We start from the raw sequence: 20,706 nt of genomic DNA on the forward strand, positions 1-20,706 counted from the left end.
CCCTCTCCTGGCAGCCTCAATGTCAACAGTGCTCAGGTAGGGGTGGCGGTTCAGGTGTCCCTCCACTCTGCATGCTGGAATGCTGACGGGACTGATCTCGTACAGGTCTTGTGCAGATGACCACAGCTGCTGAGTTCACAAGTGTAGTGGACCTGCCATGTGTAGAAGACGCTGTTTCACCCCTAACCTGACTCTACGATCTGCCCACCCTCTCTTCCACAGCATTTCCTGAGCCTTGGGGAAAGCGGTGTGATGACGTACATGTCTCATTTATGGCTGAACACATCACAGACACAGGAGAATTTCTTTCTCTTTCTCTCTTTCTTTCTTTCTTTCTTTCTTTCTTTCTTTCTTTCTTTCTCTCTCTGTCTCTGTCTCTGTCTCTCTCTCTTTCTTTCTTGAGACCAGGTCTCAGGAAATGCCCTAAACTAACCTAGAACTCTATTTTCCTGCTTCCACATCCCAGGAGCAGGGATATTAGTGTGTACCGTCATCCCCAGAAGAAGTCACAAAATTTATTATTTTCCATGTAGTTATTCTTTAGGATAGACACCTGGGAATAAGATTACTGAATTAAGAGGAAGAACCATTCACAATTCTATGGACATAGATCAAATTATATTCAAGACGCTTCTCAGTGTGAACAGCATAAACACTTAACATGCAGGGGAGAGGAAAATAAGTTATTAAACAAACAGAGCAAAGCAGTCAAGTGGATGCTAATCTTAGAAACTTTCTAATTCTAATTAAAGGTAAATATAAAGGTGCCGTCACCAGCTGGTGATAATAATTTGATAGGGAAAGATGTAGGATACTTAACAGAAGATTCCTATTTTGAGCTGACAAGCAAACGTGTAAGTTTAGCAAGACTTCAACTGGAAGCCACGAATAAAGCACAGGGCATGGAGGGGCACCACTGTGAACTCACGGGGCATGAGTGGCATATTCACTGCTGTCCCACACTTTGTGACGAAAGGATGTGAAGCAGTATCGTGGTAAAATGCAAACAACAACAGAAAGGAAACCTGGGTGCTGGGCAACAGGGGAGCGGGTGTGATGTGGGCTTGCTCACTCTCCCTAGGTGGGCAGCCAGTGTGCTGTGACCCTGCTCACTCTAGGTGGGCAGCCAGTGTGGTGTGGGCTTGCTCACTCACTCTCTAGATGGGAAGCCAGTGTGGTGTGGGCTAGCTCACTCACTCTCTAGGTGGGTCTAGGAGGTAAAGAGAGGTAGCTGAAAGCAAGTCTGTGCGCAGTCTTCCCCTTGGCTTCTGCTCCAGTTCCTGCCTTAGCTCCGGCCTTGGTGTCCCTCAAGAAGGGACTGTGACATTTAGAGGCCGAAGAGGAGATAACCCTTTCCTCCCCGAGTTGCTTCTTGTGGTGCTACTTTTATCACAGCAAAGGAAGAGAAGAGGCCACAGGTCTGAATGTAGGAACTAAAGCTACAAAGCAAGTTCTTAGAAACACACGCACACAAGGTTTCATGATCCCAGATTGCAGATCGGGCGATAATCTTAGACATGACACGAAAACAGTAACTTCAGTATCAATGACAAACTGGGCTAAATCAAACCGAAGACCTTTACATTATCAAGAAAGAGCAAAGGCAGCCTACACAAAGGAAAATCACACCTGCAAATTATGTATTTGACAAGACAGTACACGGAACGTGTAGAAAGCAAACAAGCAGCTGAGGAGATGGTCACCAGCTGCAGCTCCACGGCCTGACGATCCAAGTTTGGTCCCTGGGAAAGTGTCACATCTATAACCTGTAATCCAGGGAGATGAGGAGACGGGCAGCTGACAGGTGCTGGAGACAGACGTCCTGAAGCTGGCCAGGAATACGCAGCACAGCAGCAGCAGGTGGACAGCAAGAACTGACTCCCTCCCACAAGTTGTCGTCCACAGGCGAGCAAATGTGCACGTGCACAACACAACACACACACATACACGCACTCGCATGTGTACACACAGACACACACACAATAACTGTTTTTAAAATAAAGAAAATATAATTTAAAACATACATTCTAAAAAAAATCCACTAATTAAGAAAGGGGCAAAGGATCTGAACTCCATTTTCTACAGAAGATATATAATTGGCCAAAAGGAGTCAAATATGAGTTCAAGGACTACCTGTGAAACCCAAGACTGTCTCAAAAACAAAACAAAACCCAGTAGACACAGTGGGCTAAACACCACACCCACAGTGCTGCCTGAATAGAAAGCAAGGAGACTACAAAAGCCAGCGGAGGTCTGGCACAGGACGGGAAATGGGCAAGATGCTTTCAAAACAGACTGGCCATCCTCGAAAAGTTAAACAGAGTCAGCATCTGACCAAGTAATCCCACTCTTAAGCATTTACCCAAGTAAATCAAAGTTTACGTCCACATAAAAACCCAAGTGCTCAGGGCAGCGTCACTCAAAACAGCCAAAATGTGTGTAACATCCAGCGCTCACCGGCTGGCAGCTGAGTTCAAACAGGTGATCCAATCCTCACAGCAGACCGTCCCTCAGCCACAGGACGGAACCTGGACACTGACTGGTGAGGCTTAGAAACAGCTTTCCCGGTTGTCAGGAGCCACGAGAGGCACAGCAGGTGGTAACTAGTGTTCAGATGTCAACCCACCAGAGGACTGGTTCTCTGATGGAGGGTAATCCTGTCCAGACAAGGCCTGCAGGACTGTCAACTGGAAACTGTGCTCACTTTTGCTAAAGCAGTTTGGTGTCTCCCCAATACCTGCATTGTAGTGTGTAATCTTATGTGATGTGTATATGTGATCTCATGATTGCATCTCCATCTTATGGGCACATGTATCTGTAGATGGTCAGGAAGATAACTTTTCAATTTATACATGCACATACACACACACAAAATTCTGATATATAAAATATATACTGGGACATGCTTCATAACTGGATCTATTTGTCCCACGAGGACTGTGGACATTTAACAGCCTGTCTTGTTCTTTTTGCCAGACTAACTGCACACAAAGGGCTCACAATTAGTTCACCTTAAAGCAAGTTCAAACTAGACTAAAAGGCCTCTTTGTAAATAGATCATAAGTTTGAAACCTTACAGTTATGCACAAGGTCAGAGTCACAGATGTCCAACCAAGGTTACTAAGAAAAGCATGCCAATTTTTCACTTGCCAGTCTACTAACAATGGATCTGTGTCTCAACTTTGTCATTGGGCACTGTGCCCCCCACCCCCACCCCCAGTCTCGCCACAGTCTTGTTCCTATGGCCTTGGGACCTTCTGTTGCCAGGGCTCAGCTCCCTAATCACTTATCCTAGGAACGTGCTCTTGACCAATGAGAAGGTAACTCTTGTAATTTCCTTATCGTTTCAAGGTTCCTTTAGGAGAAGAGTTTTTAGAATAGAAGCAGCAGCTAGGAGGAATTAGAAGTAGGGTAGGATTAATTAGAGTAGAAACAGAACAATAAAGAGAATGAAGGGGGAAGTACATAGTAGTGAATTCATTTTGCCCTCAGATCATTTTCTAATTCCCATGCTTGTTGAAAGCATTCTCTCTGAACCCTGAGAGATCTGAGGGGCTGGTACCCCAAAACCTCTACATGCGGTGAAACAAGTCAGGCATGGAAGACTATAGTTTACCATCCCAGTTCCATGAAATATGCAGAACAGGGCTGAGAATGTGGCTCAGTTGGTAGAGCACTTGGCTAACATCCATAAGGCCAAGTTTGATTCCTAGTACACCTATACCAGGCGCAGTGGAGTGCACCTATCTCCCCAGCACTCAGAAGGTAGAGGCGGGAAGATCAGAGGTTCAAGGCCAGCCTCTGCTACAGAGTGCCTTTAAGACCCGTCTGGGATACATAAGACCTTGACTCAAGAAAGAATGTCTAAAATAAATTACTTACAATGACAGAAAATAGATTTCTAGTTACCTAGTGCTTGGGTCATTAAGATTTGGGAACACAGGGTAAAGGGCATAGGATTTCAAAAATGTGTTAAAATTGATTGTGGTGGTGCTATATTAAAACCACTGGATTGGAAAGGAGGGCTGGGGAGAAAGAAGAAGCGAAGGGGACAGGGAAGGGAAGAGAAAGGAGAGGAGGAGAGAGGAGAGGAAGGGGGGAACAGAGAAGAGGGAAAGAGTACTGACACAAAAGCAATCTCCATAAAGCAAAATCAAACAAGTCATTTCAGAGGAGCAGTTGCTACCGCTATTAAACTCAAGGGAACTTCCCTTCACAGGTCCTCATGCAAAGAGGGTAGCTTCTAATATAGAGAGTATAGTTCTCAACAGCACAGCAGCAGTAAATCCAATACTATAATGAGGACCCATGGGACTTTTAAAACAATGTCCTTCATGGTAGGCTAATGGCTCAAAGTCAAAGCTCAGTAAAATCACAACAGCTCCGCAGAGAGCTATAACAATACCCTAGATGTGCGGCTCTCAGACAGTCCAGTTTAACTCAAATATGAAAATCAGAATATCAGAAAGGACCTTCAGCCCACACACCTCATTCACATCATCCCCCTGGATAATACTTTCCACAACTGACTTTTACACTCTCCAAACATCTAGAGTGTGAAGTTCTAAGTTGCCATTGCTTCTTCTGCTACTGAAGGTGGACCCAGGGATTCAGCCCCACTGGTAACCTCATTCCGTCCCTTGGCTTCACACACTGATTCATCTGCTCAGCCATTTAGCACATTTACTGAGTAACTGCCAGGTTTCAGGTACTACAGCTTTACATTCAGGGAAACACGGCCACAAAGGAGCAGAACCCCAGGTTACAGAGACAGGTCAAGGAATGAACCATTTCACTGCAAATGTGACAACCTGAGTTCAGATCCCCAGAACCACATAAAGCCAGATACAATAAGAACTATGTTTCTCAGAGATTCCATGGGACTGTGGGAGGCAGAGACAGGAAAAGCCCCAGAAGTTGCAGGCCAGCAAACCTGATCTACCTTGTCTCAAAGGAAATAAAAGTAGAGACTTGAGATGGTCCTCTGACTTCGACATGCGGGCCTGTACCTCCATACACATACATATGCATTTTTGAAAATAGTATTTTTTGAAAAAAAAGTTTATCCTCTAGTGGAAGTCCAAAGACATAATAAGTAAACTAAATGGTTATATAAAAAGTGTGTGTGTGTGTATGTGTGTGTGTGTGTGTGTGTGTGTGTACACACATATGCATAAGGGTCTGGTGCCTGGACTGAAAGGAACAGTGAAATTCTATTTAAGATATATTCTGAAACAGAATAGCTAAGAGTTCTTTCTACCCAGCCAATAAGACGGGGAACTTGAGAGGAAGAGACATCAAAGGTGTGTTTGTAGTAGTCTGTCTGAACAACTGAAGAGATAGAGTTGGCATCCACTAGGATGAAAGAACTTGCAGATGGATCCAGGGCGGTGGTGCGGGGGCAGGAGTACAGATCAGGGTTAGCTCAGCTGAGACAGAGCCAGATATCCACCGGAAATGTAAAGAAATCACAGATAAGAATCTCAGATTCAAGAGGAAGGACTGGCAGTTATGTAAATTAGATGACGTCTACAAAAGACCCAAAGACTGGATGCAATCATTTAGAAAGAGTACAAAACGGAATCAAGGTGCACTACAACATGGTGAGGTCAGGGGGCAAAGCGGAAACCAACCAAGAGTAGAATATCCACTGAGACAGGAGAAAAACAAGGGAGTTTCACCTTAGAAGCCAAGAGAATAACACACGACACACGGGAAATGCTGTCAACCACTTGAATGTGAATTTAACACCAGGACTTGACCACTGACTTCAGCCGTAAGAACAGGCTCTGTAGGATGCTGGAGACAAACGCTTACGGGAGTGAGTTCAAGAGAGACCAGAAATGACAACTGGAGACAGACCACAGACAACTCAAGTTCTTCTGTGAAAGAAAGGAGTGTGATGGGTTTCTTTGTGGAAGAAAAAAAAAGTACTCACAATCTATTTATAGACACATAAAATACATTTACACTGGGATATGAAGGAAAGAAAACTGCTTGGGCAACACTGACAGCCTGTGGAAGCCTGGACACAAGACCATCTGCTGCGGGCAAGTAGGAGAGACGTGTCAACAGTATTCTAAGTGACTGCAGCCATGCTTGGCCACGCAGTCCAGAGGAAACCGGAATGAACTAGACTGTTTTGAACTGAACAGTTTTGTCAATACAATAAAGCAAGAGAGGAACAGAGGTGATACAGGAGATCAACTACAGGAGATGGTAGATGCAGAAGGCCTATTGGGTAAAGGGAATATGCTAGAGACAGAATTATTCTTAAGCCTACATCTCCACTTGTCTTTCCCATGAGTTTTCAAATCAATTATCATAAGCCGTATAAATGGATACACCAGCATGTGAAACTAAATCCATCATTTCCCCCACACCTCAAGGCTCTGAAATCTTCCTCTTCAGTTTTGCCACAGCCAGAAGCCTAGAAGACTCTGTACCCTTCCTCCCTCTTCCTGCATCTATCTCTGTATTTGTTTTGTGGTCCCAAACTGTCCCAAGCACACGTACAGATTACAGCACTGTTTACTGAGTTTTGATTACTACACATCTTCTGAAGAAACCCCATCTTAAGCCATCAGGACCTGAGCTTCTCTGAAGATTTCTATGCCACTGTGGGACACACATAAAGAATTCATGTGTGCTTTACACCGTGTCGTCCGTTCTCTCTTATACAGCTGTTGTTTGGAAATGTTTGGGGCAGGGGGCATACAGAGAAGTCAGCTCCTTCAAAGACAACAAGAACGGTCAGTTGGGAAAAGACCAAGGGTTTTACCCAGAGCTGTTCAACCGTGGACAGTGAAAGCACTTGCTCTGCCTTTCATCTTTATGCAGGAGGAAAGGGGAAGGGAGCTAAAGAAGAGGGGCCCAGGGGGCCTCAGGACCAATAGCTTCCTATTACATCCAGGCAAGCAAAGAGTCACTAGCCTGTCCGATAAGACAAAGTAAAATGTAACAACCCCCATGTTTTGATGCTCTGTCTAAGAGACGCAGAAACTCCTAGGAGCATACATGAATAGACGAGACAGCAATGCTCCACCCCCTTGTCTATGGAAACCTGGCCCGCCTAATCAGACAGCGCACAATTCCTGACAGCGACAGGGACACACGCAGGGAGCAGCAAGCAGCACCGAAGTCCTGAGGCCGCGTGTCAGGGTGTCTGAGGTCTAGTTTTTTCTCAGCTCTGTTTCCAACTTCTGGTTTGGTGTAGGAGGGTCTTCTTTCTATGTGTTGCTTACAGTGGTCAAATAAAGAAACTGCCTTGGCATTTTGATAGGGCAGAATTTAGATAGGTGGAGTAGACTGAACAGAATGCTGGGAGAAAGAAGCAGAGTCAGACAGACGCCATGGCTCTCCTCTCCGAGATGGACACTAATTAGACTCATGCCGTTAAGCCACAGTCAAGTGGCGATACACATTAATGGAGATGGGCTAAACTAATATGTGTGAGTTAGCCAATAAGAGGCTAGATATAATGGGCCAGGCAGTGTTTAAATAAATACAATTTGTGTGTTGTTATTTTGGGGTATAAGCTAGCCAGATGGCCGGGAGCCAGGCAGCAGAAAGTGGCCCACCACTCCTTTTACAACAGCAGTTGACCTCAAACAGTTGAGGTCACATCTCTGGGATGCAGGAGCCGAACACTCACTCTCTTTCCACTTCCCGCTCACACTCACACCTGGCTCTTCAGCCCACTCCTTTATTTTTAGGAATCTATTTTAGTGCGTGTTTTATCTGAGTTATTTCTTCTCCATTCGGTATATATTCTTCAGTCGTTCAACCACCTTGCTAACAGATTGCTGAAAGATCAAAATCGTGTTGGGATGCGGCATATTAATATTAAAAAGCCATCAGAAAGACGTGAAAGCTCACACCCTCCAAAGCCTAATACAGTCTGTTCCTTATCTTTGCATATTTCTTGCCAGGGTTTTCATGATATATGGATGATTGCTTGGTTTATTTTAAACTCATCTATTGCAGATAACACTGCTTCTTTAGTGTTACTTAGTCTACAAGAAGCAGCAGCTGCTGACGGTGGGAAGCGGGAACTCTCCTTCCTGATCACGAGGGGCCAACTTACCTACAAGAAGCCTTCTGAGTAGAATAGATGAATTCACACTTCCCGTGGATGCAGTACCCATTGAGGTTTTCTGGACAAGGCATGTGGCTTCCAATATAAACATCTTCCCTTTGATCGCCAGCATCTTAAGAGAACACAAAATGGGTCACTGAATACTGAGAAGAAAAATGGAAAATACAGACCTTTCCAAAGGCTCAGAAACAGATTAATTCACCCTGTCAATCACCAGACTGGGCAATTTAGAAAGGAGGCTTATCAGTAAGGGTAAGCGAAATCTAAGGTCCCTTGCAACACACACTATGTACAAGCACAGCAAGCAAGCAGACAACTTAGATCGAAGGCACACAAAAACAGTTGCCGAGCATGATCACCATGAACTACTGCTATATTAAAAACAATCTGAAAAAGACAAGCATCTTTGTTAAACTGCAAGCGCCAGGTCTAGAAGGAAGCTCACCCTGGGACAGAGATGATGTACACCATATTGACTTTAAAGGGGTGAAGCTACTCGTTTACCCGGTGCATACGAGACTCCTATGAGAACAATGGTGTCGGCAGAGAACAAGTTAAGGGATTCCAAAATTTTAGGGCAAAAGATTTACTTTGAATGAAAACCATCGAGCACATGTATTTTCAAATGAGAACAGTTTTAGCCAGGCACAGTAGTCCACACCTGTAATCCCAGCACTCAAGGCTGATGCAGAATTAATCCTAATCCCTTTGAGGTCAGTCTGGGCTGCATGTTAATTCTTGATCTCCGAAACAAAAGAGGGAAGGAGAGAGGAAGGAACAACTGAGAGGGGAAGGGAGGGGAGGATACCTCTGCCGGCTTTTTCATATAGTATTTTTAAAGTCAATACTCACTGTAGAACACTTTAAGTAACAGAATGTAAGAGAAATGCCTTACAGATTCTGCATGTGTTAGCTGTGTGACCTTTACCACTCCTTCTACTCTCGAACCTCAGAATTCATAACTGTAAAATCGGGATAACAGCCTACACTTCATGCAGGTTTGAAGGAATTACATAAGGTAATTAATGCCTGACAACGCCAATAAAATAACCAGCAATCTATAAGACACATCATGTAACAGGAAGGGGCTTATCTCCACAAAGCACAATAAAATCTGAAGAATGCTAATGGAAACAGATTAGAAAGGATCAAAAGGGGGGGACTGTAGGAGCCGTCACCCCTATATTTTAGTGTCTTTGGATGTGGGAAAGTTCTCTACCAAAAGAGAAATGCAAACACCAACGCATCCACAAAGTCTTTGACCTACAATCTGTCCTGTCTGTAAAATATGATAGTGCAACGGTAGCACAGAAGCATGTGGGAGTAGCCACCAATGTCTGCTTTGACTTAGGCCCGTCCCATGAGAGGGAACCTGTATCCGACACTGTCAGAGTAACCAGGAGCCAGGAACTAGATGGTCCAGAGACTTAGGGCAAAACCAAACACTACTGGTCTCCAGAAAAAAAGAACGCATCAATAAAACGACTCTTAGTGATGCTATTCACTTATCCAGTCACCATCAGAGAAGTTTCCTCCAGCAGCAGGTGGGAGTAGATGCAGAGACCCCCAGCCTGACATTATGTGGAAAGAGTCTCAATGGGATGCCGCCTTCAAATCACCTCCCTCCCCGAGAACCCCATGACAGAAGAGGGGACAATAAATTTTGGGTGGGGGCTAGAGAGGATGGAGGACACCAGGGGAATAAGGCCCTCCAAATCAACTAAGCAAGGAGCCTAAGAGCTGACAGACTGAAACAAGAAGTGGAGCAGGCCTTCTGTGTATATATTACAGCTTTCAGTTTAGCTGTTTATGGAACTCCCGAGTCTCTGCTTCTTGTGCTTTGTTCTTGGGACTCTTTTTCCCTTGTTGGGTTGCTTTATCTTTTGTGTTTTATTTTGTCAGGTCATCAGTTCTGTTCCATGTGTAGAAGATCTAGCATTCTCTCTCACAGCATGCTGGGCACCAGCCCATTGATTATCCTGAAGCTCCTTGAATATACTTTCACAAATAAAGCTGAATAGCTGGGATGGAGGGGAGGGGGGAGGCAGGGGGCTATACATGTGTGGACAAAAAGATGAGGTTATACATGTGTGGACACTAGAAAACGGGGATTAGACATGTGTGAACACAGGAAGATGGGGGTTATACATGTGTGGACACTAGAAAACAGAGGGGGATTAGACATGTGTGAACACAGGAAGATAGAGGGGGAACTGCCGAGTGGGTAAACTAAGTTCAGAATATAGATTTTTGGGGAAGGGGAAAATTCTACATTATATTAATTTAATTCCTGCTAGAAATAAAAATGAACTGGAATCCAAGCCACAAATCCACAATCTTAAACTCATCTCTATTGCTTTGTGACCTTGGTCACACCGTTTAATTATCCAACAGACACACAATGAGACCCAGATACAACTTTCTATTTTCTATTGGCCATATTCTAAATTTTAAAAAAATCTTAATTATACAGTTTAATAAATATTAGCATTTCAATATATCAGTATGAAAATTGAAACACTCTACAGCTGTTTCCAAGAGATGAATTGTCCAGCCCAATTCAGTTAATAGCAGTCACATGAGGCTGGTAAGTGCCACACTGAACAGTCGAGAACTGATGACTAAACTTGATGAAATTCTCTACTGATCATCTTCCACTGGCCAAACATGATGCTACGTTTTGGAAACACAAAAAACAAGACATATCTCAACCGACAAGGGGTCCCAGGGCCTCCTTCAGCTCCCAGATGACAGTTCTGTTGTGGCAGAAGCAAGCATCTCTCTCAGGATGCTACACCTGAGCGCCCCTCCCCACTCTATCTGTGCCACAGAGTGGAACACCTGTTTGGATTTTAAAATCAGCCCGTAAGACTGAGCTCCTTGGGAATCTAGATATCCCTGCTGTTTGTCCCTGCAGGATTTCCGGTTCTAAGAAGCAGTCTGTACAACATGTAAGGACATCTCAGGCATTAGACTGTTTGGATCTGAATCTGGGGACAGCACTCCCTAACCGTGACCTAGAGGTCCAGCCTTTCACTTCTTCATCTGAGGAATGAAGACAATTACTGTGTCCAGTTTTCATAGGGTTGATCTGAGGGTTAAGTGAGGTCAGAGCTAACACGTCAATAGTAGGGGAATTTGTACAGCACTTTCAACTTTCTTTGGAGTCATTTATGAGTTTTTCGCATCATAAATCCACGTGCATCAAATGTGTACTCTGGTGCTGGCAGAGGAGGGCGCTGGGTCCCCTGGAACTGGAGCTCCTTGGATGACTGTGAGCCACGGACCCTGGGTCCTCTACAACAGCAACAAGTATTCCTAACCACTGAGCCGACGCTCCAGCCCCTTGTACAGAACTTAAAAAACAGTCCTTGGCAAACAGTAAGTGCTTAATAAATATTACCAGCTGCTAATCTACGCCTAACAAATGCCGCAGGAAGGAACGATAGCTTTCACTTGTTGACATGCGTAGTATGAACATCTGGCTTTGTGCGATGGGAGTGCACATCAGTAGCAGAGCCTCGGCCCACAGGCTTGACGTCCAAGGTTCAATTCCAGTGACAGGAAAAGAAAAATATTTATGGATTGAATCATCTTTGGTTTCCATCTAAAAACAAAACAAAACTATCCCAACAACAAAACAAAAGGTTTTCACTTTGAAATTCCCATTCAGAAAGAGGCTGCTTTTAGCAGCCCGGCCCTGGGTCTCACAACACAGGCTGGAACTTAATTAACAGACTGCTTGTTTACGAACACGTGTGATCAGAGCAGAAGGCATGCCTCAAGCAATCAGCACTGACTAGAAGTAGCTGTACAGAAACCAACTCAACCAAAACAAACGTGCTTGGCTTGCTTCAGGTTTAAGCCAAAAGTGCGGGTGGAAGGAACAAGGCAGGTGGACACTCCCCCGACTTCACCGTACTCCTCCCAACGTGGGACTCGACAGTGCGACATTATCAAAGCGGATAATCATGAGACCACGGAGCGAGACTGTGAGCCCAACTACCTAGTAAAATGCTGGAACATGTATAACAATAGGACTGAGTGACTGTGCAGAGGTCAGGTAGTGTCCTAACAGACCATAAGAAAGCTCTATAAGCAGCTGGAAATTAAGGCAGAAAAGCTAATGGACAAAGTGTGACACCAATAACGATTTATTAAATGAATTCATGAGAGAAAGTGGCCCTATGCTAACATGAAGTGACGCTGTAGAAAACAAGGCATATCTAACAAAGCTGAGAGTCTGGCTGGCAGCGTCCAAACTCAGCACTCCACTCAGGCCAAAGCATTCACTACACTACACTCCTATGCTATTCTGTACACAGGCTCTGCTACCTAGATGATGTAAAGGGAACTCTACACGGCCCTAGCCCAAGGGCTTATCATCGACTTAAGGAATAAGTATGAGCATGGAAAGATGACCAGCGGCACCCAGTATGGTGGCTTATGATTAAGAGGAAATTCACAACCAAAGCCACTGAGAAGGACCTACAAGTTGACTGGGCAGGACTGAACACAGGGCCTCAAGGTCTGGAGGACTGTGGGTGGCGGGTAAGGTAGACACAGGGGAAGGTGCCCTGTGCACAGCCTCTCCAGACTGGAGTCTAGAGCAAGGACTGCAGAAAAGTATAAATCAAAGCTGGGGAAAACGGCTGAAACCAGATTATGTAAGGTACGTTTCTTAATCACACACTGATGGGGAAAATGCCCAAGGCCTCTTAATTGGAGGGCAGCTCAATGGGTATAAATCAAAGCTGGGGTTTGTGTAAAATAAAATTCACCTGAGGGTGGTTGCCTAACGGCTAGTAGTGAGGAGGAATACCCAGTAACCAACTGCTAATGGGTGTGGTTTCCCTTAGGGCATTGATTCTCAACATGTGGGTCTCAATGCCTTTAAGGGTCAAACGGCCCTGTAACAGAGGCCATGTAAGACCACTGGGAAACACAGATATTTACGTTATGATTCATAACAGTAGCAAAATTACTGTATTAAAGAGTTGAAGCATGAGGAAGGTTGAGAACCAGCACCTTAGAGGGTAATGTAAATATTGTCAAGTTAGATTATGGAAATATTTGTGTAGCAGCATGAAAATTAAATTACTAAATTCTATGCCTCAAAGGGGTGAATTTAATGTTGTATGTGAATTATGTTTCAACAAAGCAATCTCAATAATTAGACAGCAACAAACAAGGGGCCAAAGAACTAGAAGACAAGCAACCACTTAGAACAGCGGTTCTCAATCTGTGGGTCGCAACCCCCTTTGGCAAACGTCTATCTCCCCAAATATTTACCTTACACATCATAACTGTAGAAAACTTACAGTAAAGAAGTAGCAATGAAAATAATTTTATGGTTGGGGGGGTTACCGCAACATGGGGAGCTATATTAGGGTCGCAGAGTTAGGAAGGTTGAGAACCACTGAGTTACAAGTTAGTAAAAGTGAGTTGTAATAAATGCCTGTAACTCAGCACCTATAAGATGAAGGCGGCATGGGTTACACTGCAAGACCCTGCAAGGTAAGTCACTGCTCTTACTTCACATACACAGGCCTTAGATTCAATCTCTAGCAACACACACACATACACACACACACACACACAGAGAGAGAGGGGGGGGGTAGTGCAGGAGGAATAAACAGTAGGACACACCCCATATGCATACTTACAAAAGCACGCTCAATTAAGTAAATAGTAAATAAATTTATCTTGAAGGTGTTCAGAACATATGAGCACAGACTCCCTGACCTGAAGAGTCCATGGAAGACATTTGGCTGGGTGCAGAGCCCTTTAGTTCAACCCCGAGAGTCTATTTCTAGGGCACACTTCCAGAGAAACACATCACGGTGCAGTAAGTTCCGATACTCTCGACTATTTCTCGTGCTGATGAAATCTCTAGTTCTCGACAAATGTCCTGGTGCCAGCTCACTCACTGCCTACTGCCTACCAGTATCTATTCTAAGGTCAAACTTTCCATCTCTATTTGAACACATCCAGTTTACAACTATCTTTAAGAGTCGTTTGTACCCAGGAGCTGGAGAGATGGCTCAGGGATTAGGAGCTCTTGCTGTTCTTACAGAGGCATTGAACCTGGGTTCAATTCCCAGCCTCCCATGCATGGCTCAGAACTGTCTAACTCCAATTCCAGGGGACTCTGTGCCCTCTTCTGAACTCCACAAGTACGGTACCCATGAGGCACATGACATACGTTCAGACACTATAAAATATGAATATTTTTTAAAAAATGTACCCAGTACATTTAGCAGAACAGAACCATCCTCTTTACTAAATGTGTTCTTAATAGTGTGTCATGTAAATGTCTCTAAATCGGAGCCCAATGATGGGGAGCCCAGCAGAGAGAGCTTAGTAAACTGAACTAAAACTTAGATCTATCTGAAAAGTACCATGTTCCGAGCACCACAGTCGATTCCTGGAGTTTGAGACAATGGCAGAATAAACAGAAAATAAGGACAAAGTCTCACTAAGCCACGGAGTGTGTGAAAGAGCTCTCAGAAAGAGCAGGCTGGACAGCAAGTTTCCCTGGGTCACAGCTGAGAGTAGAGCGAGGGCTCTGAGGGAGATTCAGGAGAGAGAGCAGCTGGATAGCACAGGGTCCTGAGCAGCCCTAGTGCAGGCACTCCACGTGAACCAAACACTCAGCTTCATCTCTATCATATGCAAAACGAGAACAGCATGGCTGTCGTGAGGACGCGGTGATAACTCAGAGGCACAGGAGCACACAGTACGACACTTGCTTTAAAACGGCGAAGTGGCTCCCGGCGCTCCTCATGAGCCCCAACACGGCTCAGTAAAGCAGGTGAGCTCACAGGCTGGGAACTTAAGCACAGAGAAACTGCAAACTGCCCTGACAACCACGCATCAACACTGACCCCGGGAATCCAGTGGTTGACTTTTCAGACTGACCCCAACGTCTGTCTCCCCGGATGTGATCACCGAGGCTCAGAGAAATCGGGTCTCACAAGTCTGACTGCGCAGCACAAGCTCTGGGCTATTAAACTACGACTTCAGCTCGTTCCCTGGGAGATGCGCAGGGGACGGACAAAAGCATCATGTGCACGCACCTGCTCTCTAGGACTAAATAAACGGGGCCGCTCCAAGAGGGGGCAGATAAAAAAGCTTTGAGGACACGATAAAGCATGCCTTCAGAAACCAAAGCAGAGAGGCAGCCTTGGCACAGAGAAGTGGACACAGAAGGGCCCTGTGTGAACAATGCCCTTAGGCAAGTGGTGACAGGCTCCAACAACCACAGTGACAACTGCTGGTGTCTGAACAATGCCTGAAGTGTGCGCAGCACACACAGTACATCTGGCCCCCCAGTGACTCGTTCCATACAGAGCCTTCAAAAACAAACCTGCCAGCAGCAGCCATATTTTCACACACAAAGAACAGTGCATTCGAAGTCATGATGTCATAAGAAACAGTACCCAGTGGCCTATCTACAGAGGACTTGTCCTACCAGTCATCCAGCCTGGTCCACAGTGGGCAACCCAGACAATGCATGAGGAACTGATCTTAGCAACTGAGGCAGGGACCTGCAGGGCAAGCTAGTGCGGCTACACCTCCACCTGCACTTCACCAGTAACTCTGAGTTCCCTCGCTCTACAGAGTTTAAAACTTTAAATACCAAGTGCTGCTTCCCAAACTGTGCCTCCCTACATCCCAGCCTTTACAACACTAACATATCCTTCCACGGACTTCCCTATCCCAGGCTTCTCCAGTTCCAAATTAAGGACGCTTGTCTACTTGTAAATGCATTCCCAACCTTCTCTCTGCAACCTCCCCCAAGGCTATAAATCCACTGCTCTCCAACCCATCCCTGACCCTCCCCTCCCAACTATGCCAGGGAAGCAACTCCTCTAATTACATAAACTCACCCACCTCCTCAGCTGATCCCTTGGGAAAACACCCTTCTGTCTTCCTACCATACCATACCCACTCTACCCAGATCCCCTTCCTGCCCTCTCCCCTCCTCCACTTTCCCTGACAGGCTGGTGACAGTTGCTTCCCAGTAGGGCTTCCACTCTAACCCCACAACAAACGGCCCCTTCTGGGAGTCCTTGAGCAGCCCCAGCAAGACTCTCCACCTGCTCAGGACACACACTCAGGCTCCTTTCAGGGAATCCAGCACCTGTATCGCTGTATCACCTGTTATCTTTTAAAGGACACATCAAAAGAAGCTAGATTGAAATACATAAACAGTCATCAGGCAAATGAGACTCATGGTCAAGGCATCTTTTTATCTCTGGTGCTCCTGGCCAGCACAATCAAGACTAATGCGGCTCAAGAACAAGTTCAAAGATGAGGTGAGGGAAGGGATGAGAAGAGTGGGTGGCTTTCTAATTAAAGTGCCACAGTTCAATTTCAGCTACATGAAGCTTTCTTTGGATAACAAGGTCTGTATCATGAGGGAACTTCCTGGGCAGCTGGAAATACTGCCCGTCACAGTAGGGTGTGATGTCGACGGGAGTATCCTCATTTCAGGTTGAAACTGTGTCTCAAAAACTGTAAAATTGGAATCATGCTGACACTGTGTACTGAAGGTAAACAGAATCAAGACGCCAATAAAAACAAAGTAGGGATGGCGTGATGGCTCGGGGGTTAAGAACAAGCACTTCCCTTGTAGAAGACCTGAATTTGGTTGCCAGCACCCACACTGGGGAGCTCACAACTGGAGTTCCGGTGGACATCTGCACTCAAGTGTACATACTCCCACACAAATATGTATACACATAAAGAAAGTTAAATCTTTTTTTAAAAAGAAAAAACTCCAAAGATTTGTATTAGGTATATGTGAGTTTGTTACATTACTCTCCTGACATTATCTTTGAATTTTTTTATATATATTTATTTTATTTATTATGTATACAATATTCTGTCTGCATGTATGCCTGAAGGCCAGAAGAGGGCACCAGACCTCATTACAGATGGTTGTGAGCCACCATGTGGTTGTTGGGTATTGAACTCAGAACTTTTGGAAGAGCAGGCAATGCTCTTAACCTCTGAGCCATCTCTCTAGCCCTATCTTTGAATTTTCTATAATAAAGTTTGTATCTATCACCCCATATTCCTCATACTCAATTGTTGTGGAATATTACTTTAACAGTATAAAGAAGTGTTACATTTGTTTATGCTACAATTGTTTAACTATGTAAAGATGTGTTGCTGTTTCACCTTGCCTGCCTAAGGCACCTGACTGGTCTAATAAAAAGCTGAATGGCCTATAGCTAGGCAGTAGAGGGATAGGCAGGGCTGGCAGGTGGAGAGACTAAGTAGGTGGAAGAGAGAATGAGGGAAAAAGAGACAGAGATGCCCAGGGTCAGCCAGCCAGCCAGCCAGCCAGCCAGCCAGAAATGGAAGCGGGAAAAGTATGACATGGGGGGGGGGGCTAAAAACATAGATGAAGAGAAGTATGTAAAATTAAGAGCTAACATAAGATAAGGTCAAGCATTCAAAACTAATATTAAGTCTCTGTGTCTTTATTTGGGAGCTGGTTGGTGGCCTAAAGAGAAAGCCTGTAACAATCATCAGACCAATTAAACTCATTGAGTTGTCCCCCTCCAAAAAAAAAAAAAAAACTTTCCACTGGGCATTTCCCTCTAAGCTCTATGCTCCTGCTTTCTATAGCACTCTGGAGAAGTACCTCCTACCTACACAGTCTTGGCTATGGACTGCAGACACAAGTATTTACCAAGGACTCCTATCAATGCACCTTTTAACATGTTTCCTTACTGTTAGAGTACTAAACTCTCAAAGCCTGGCTTCCATCTTAACTCTATAGAAACTGGTCCAATGACCTTACTCTCTTCAATTAGAGGTGGTTGAGTTCTCATCCTGGAATGTCTTTCTGTACTATGTTAAACTACTGGCGTTCTGTCCAGTTTATCAACTCTGAACCAGAGGTTTTTCTCTAGATTTATGCTGAAGGGTCTCCTGGATGAATTCTACATCACACCGAATTCCAAAATGCAGCTGATCACCTTCACCAACTCCTCCTTCACCATACTTCAAACACCTCCCTTCTTCCTCCCAGCATATCATTTGTATAAAAAGAACCAATCGTCTAAGTCTTTGTTCTTAAGTCTCGGTATTTTTAACTCTCAATGTCCCACATCTAAGCAGACATCTGTCCCTTTGAGGTGCCAAATTCACCTCTCTGCCTTTGCCTGTGTATACAATAAGCACGATGCCCCCGCAGATATCACTCATTCAAGTGGTTAATATTGGAGCCTTGTCTTTCATTTATATTATGCTGATGATCCCTGTCTTAGTTTTATTGCTATGAAGAGATGCCATGACCACAATTCTTATGTAAGATAGCATTTTATTGGGGCTGGCTTACAGTTTGAGTTTTAGAACATTTTCATCACGACAAAGAGCCTGGTAGCTTGCAGTCAGACATAAAGTTGGGAAAGCAGCCAAGAATTTAACATCTGGATCCACAGGCAGCAGGAAGAGAGACCCACTGGGTCTGGATTGGGTTTTTTGACCTCAAAGCCCACCCATAGTGACACACTTCCTCCGACAAGGCCACATCTCCTCCAACAGGTCACACTTCCTAATCCTTCTCAAGTAGTGCCACCCCTGATGACTAATCATCTAAATATTTGTGCCTATGGGAACCATTCTTATTCAAACTACCACATCCCTAAGGTTCAAAATGAAGTCTCAGTTCTCCAACTGGACAAATCTGGCCCCAAGCTACTTTTCCCACCAGCTCCCCCTCCTTCCTCTAAATCCCTCAGCACTCCCCAATACATCCTGCCACAACATTTGAGAGTCCACACCTCTTATGATAATCTTTTATTTAGCTTCCCTGACTATCCTCTAACTGCAGGTTCAAATTCTTTCTTCTCCACGCCTTTTCTCTCATCTTCATGGTTCCCACCAAAGAGCATTCTATCTTTTCTAAACATCACTAACACTTTCCACGTCTAGAATAATCATGACAATAGTTGATGCCTATACTGTCAGATACTGGCTTAGCACATGTCATACTATGGCTCACACCCTAAAGATACAACACTAAGCTTTTTACAGCACTGAACCCACTTGAGATAAAAATGCTGGCTCTTTCCTTTTTTCTTTTTCTTTCTTTTTTTTTTTTGTGTGTGTATGCTTTTGGAAGTTCATTGACTTTAAAAAAAATAAAATTTATATCAAGTAGGGGAAAAGTACTAAATTATCTTTCCTTCCACAAGTAATGTTGCTAAAAGGACTGACATAAATTAAACCTATAATAAATAATATCTTCTAATTTCATTTAAGTTATATGGTAATTCTTATGTGTACAGAATTTTTAGTACCTCCAAAGTGGAACAGAAAAGATTAACAATATGTAGTAATATTATTATGTGATTTTTATGAACATTACACAAGTGTTTGGGGTATACACAATTCCCCAAATTGTCTTCAAAATGAGTTGCTAACTACTGAAAAATGGGGGGCACATATCAGTATAGAGAATAAAACTAGAGCTGGTCTGCTACGCTCTGGCGGGAACACAGCTGAGTTCCTACTTTAAACACAACACTTTTTATCAGCAGAGAAAATGATTTTTCAGGGCCTCACGGCCTATAAGAAATTCAGGTTTAATACAATTCAAGTAAAGGAAGTAACATATTATTCAATTACATTAGTTGCTATTTACTGAGCACTTACAAAAATGTTAGATTTTGTTCTAAGCATTGATGAATAGTCTTATTCAACTTTGATGAAATTCTATGCAACAGGGATACTTTAAAAAATTAGACATATTACAAAGATCACATTATTTTTCCCCCTATGGTGGTTTGTAAATCCAGTCAGGTTCCAAGGCTGCCAGGTAAGTGAACTACTGCTAAGCTAATCTTCAGCCCTTGGTGTGTTGAGTCAGGGTCTCACTACATAGCTCAGGCTAGCCTTGAACTTGCTACACAGGCCAATTTGGACCTAACCTCATGATTCCCCTCCCTCAGTTTTCCAAATATCACACATCTTTACATTCATTTTGTTAGTATATTTTAGAATTTTATACATGAGTGCTGTGCTGTACCCCTCCGTTTGTCCCCTCCATCTCCTTCCAGGCTCCTCACTCCCTCTCAAATTCATGATCTTTCCTTCTTCAATTACAACTTAGTTGAAGATGTACTTATGATGGGGCAATAGCACACAAATGGTGACCTACAAGTCCAGTGATGCAACTCGTCTTTGGTTAACCAGATTAACATCACCAAGTTTCTCACCTGCCATTGGTTGAGTGCTCTTCATACTATTACGTGTAACAAACTATAAAAATGATCCCTGAAAATATGGTCTTTGTACTACTATTTGTAAGATTCAAATACAATAATATATGTGACCTGGAGGAGGAGGAGCGACCCATGTACCGCCGCCCGGCTAGCTTACATGTGAAATAACCACACAGAAATTGTATTAATTAAATTACTGTTTGGTCCATTATATCTAGTCAACTCTCTTAGTCAACTCTCTTAGTCCTCCTCTTAGACAACTCTCACATCCTGATCTAACCCATTTCTACCAATCTGTGTAACACCACGAGGTTGTGGCTTACCGTTAAAGATTCTAACCAGCGTCAGTCTCAGGCAGGAGCT

The 20,706-nt window shown here is 44.1% G+C and overlaps 1 protein-coding gene across 1 annotated transcript in view; it reads right to left on the reverse strand.

The window, feature by feature from the left end:
* Tmeff1 (transmembrane protein with EGF like and two follistatin like domains 1) overlaps nt 1-20,706 on the reverse strand; it is an 81,576-nt gene that overhangs the window by 4,376 nt on the left and 56,494 nt on the right. The window contains exon 8 of the mRNA XM_048419765.3: nt 8,087-8,210. Within this exon, the coding sequence (XP_048275722.2) occupies nt 8,087-8,210 (124 nt within the window). The remainder of the gene's footprint in view (nt 1-8,086; nt 8,211-20,706) is intronic.

This window comes from Myodes glareolus, chromosome 16 (assembly GCF_982192425.1).
Source record: "Myodes glareolus chromosome 16, mMyoGla1.1, whole genome shotgun sequence".
Lineage (NCBI taxonomy): Eukaryota > Metazoa > Chordata > Mammalia > Rodentia > Cricetidae > Myodes > Myodes glareolus.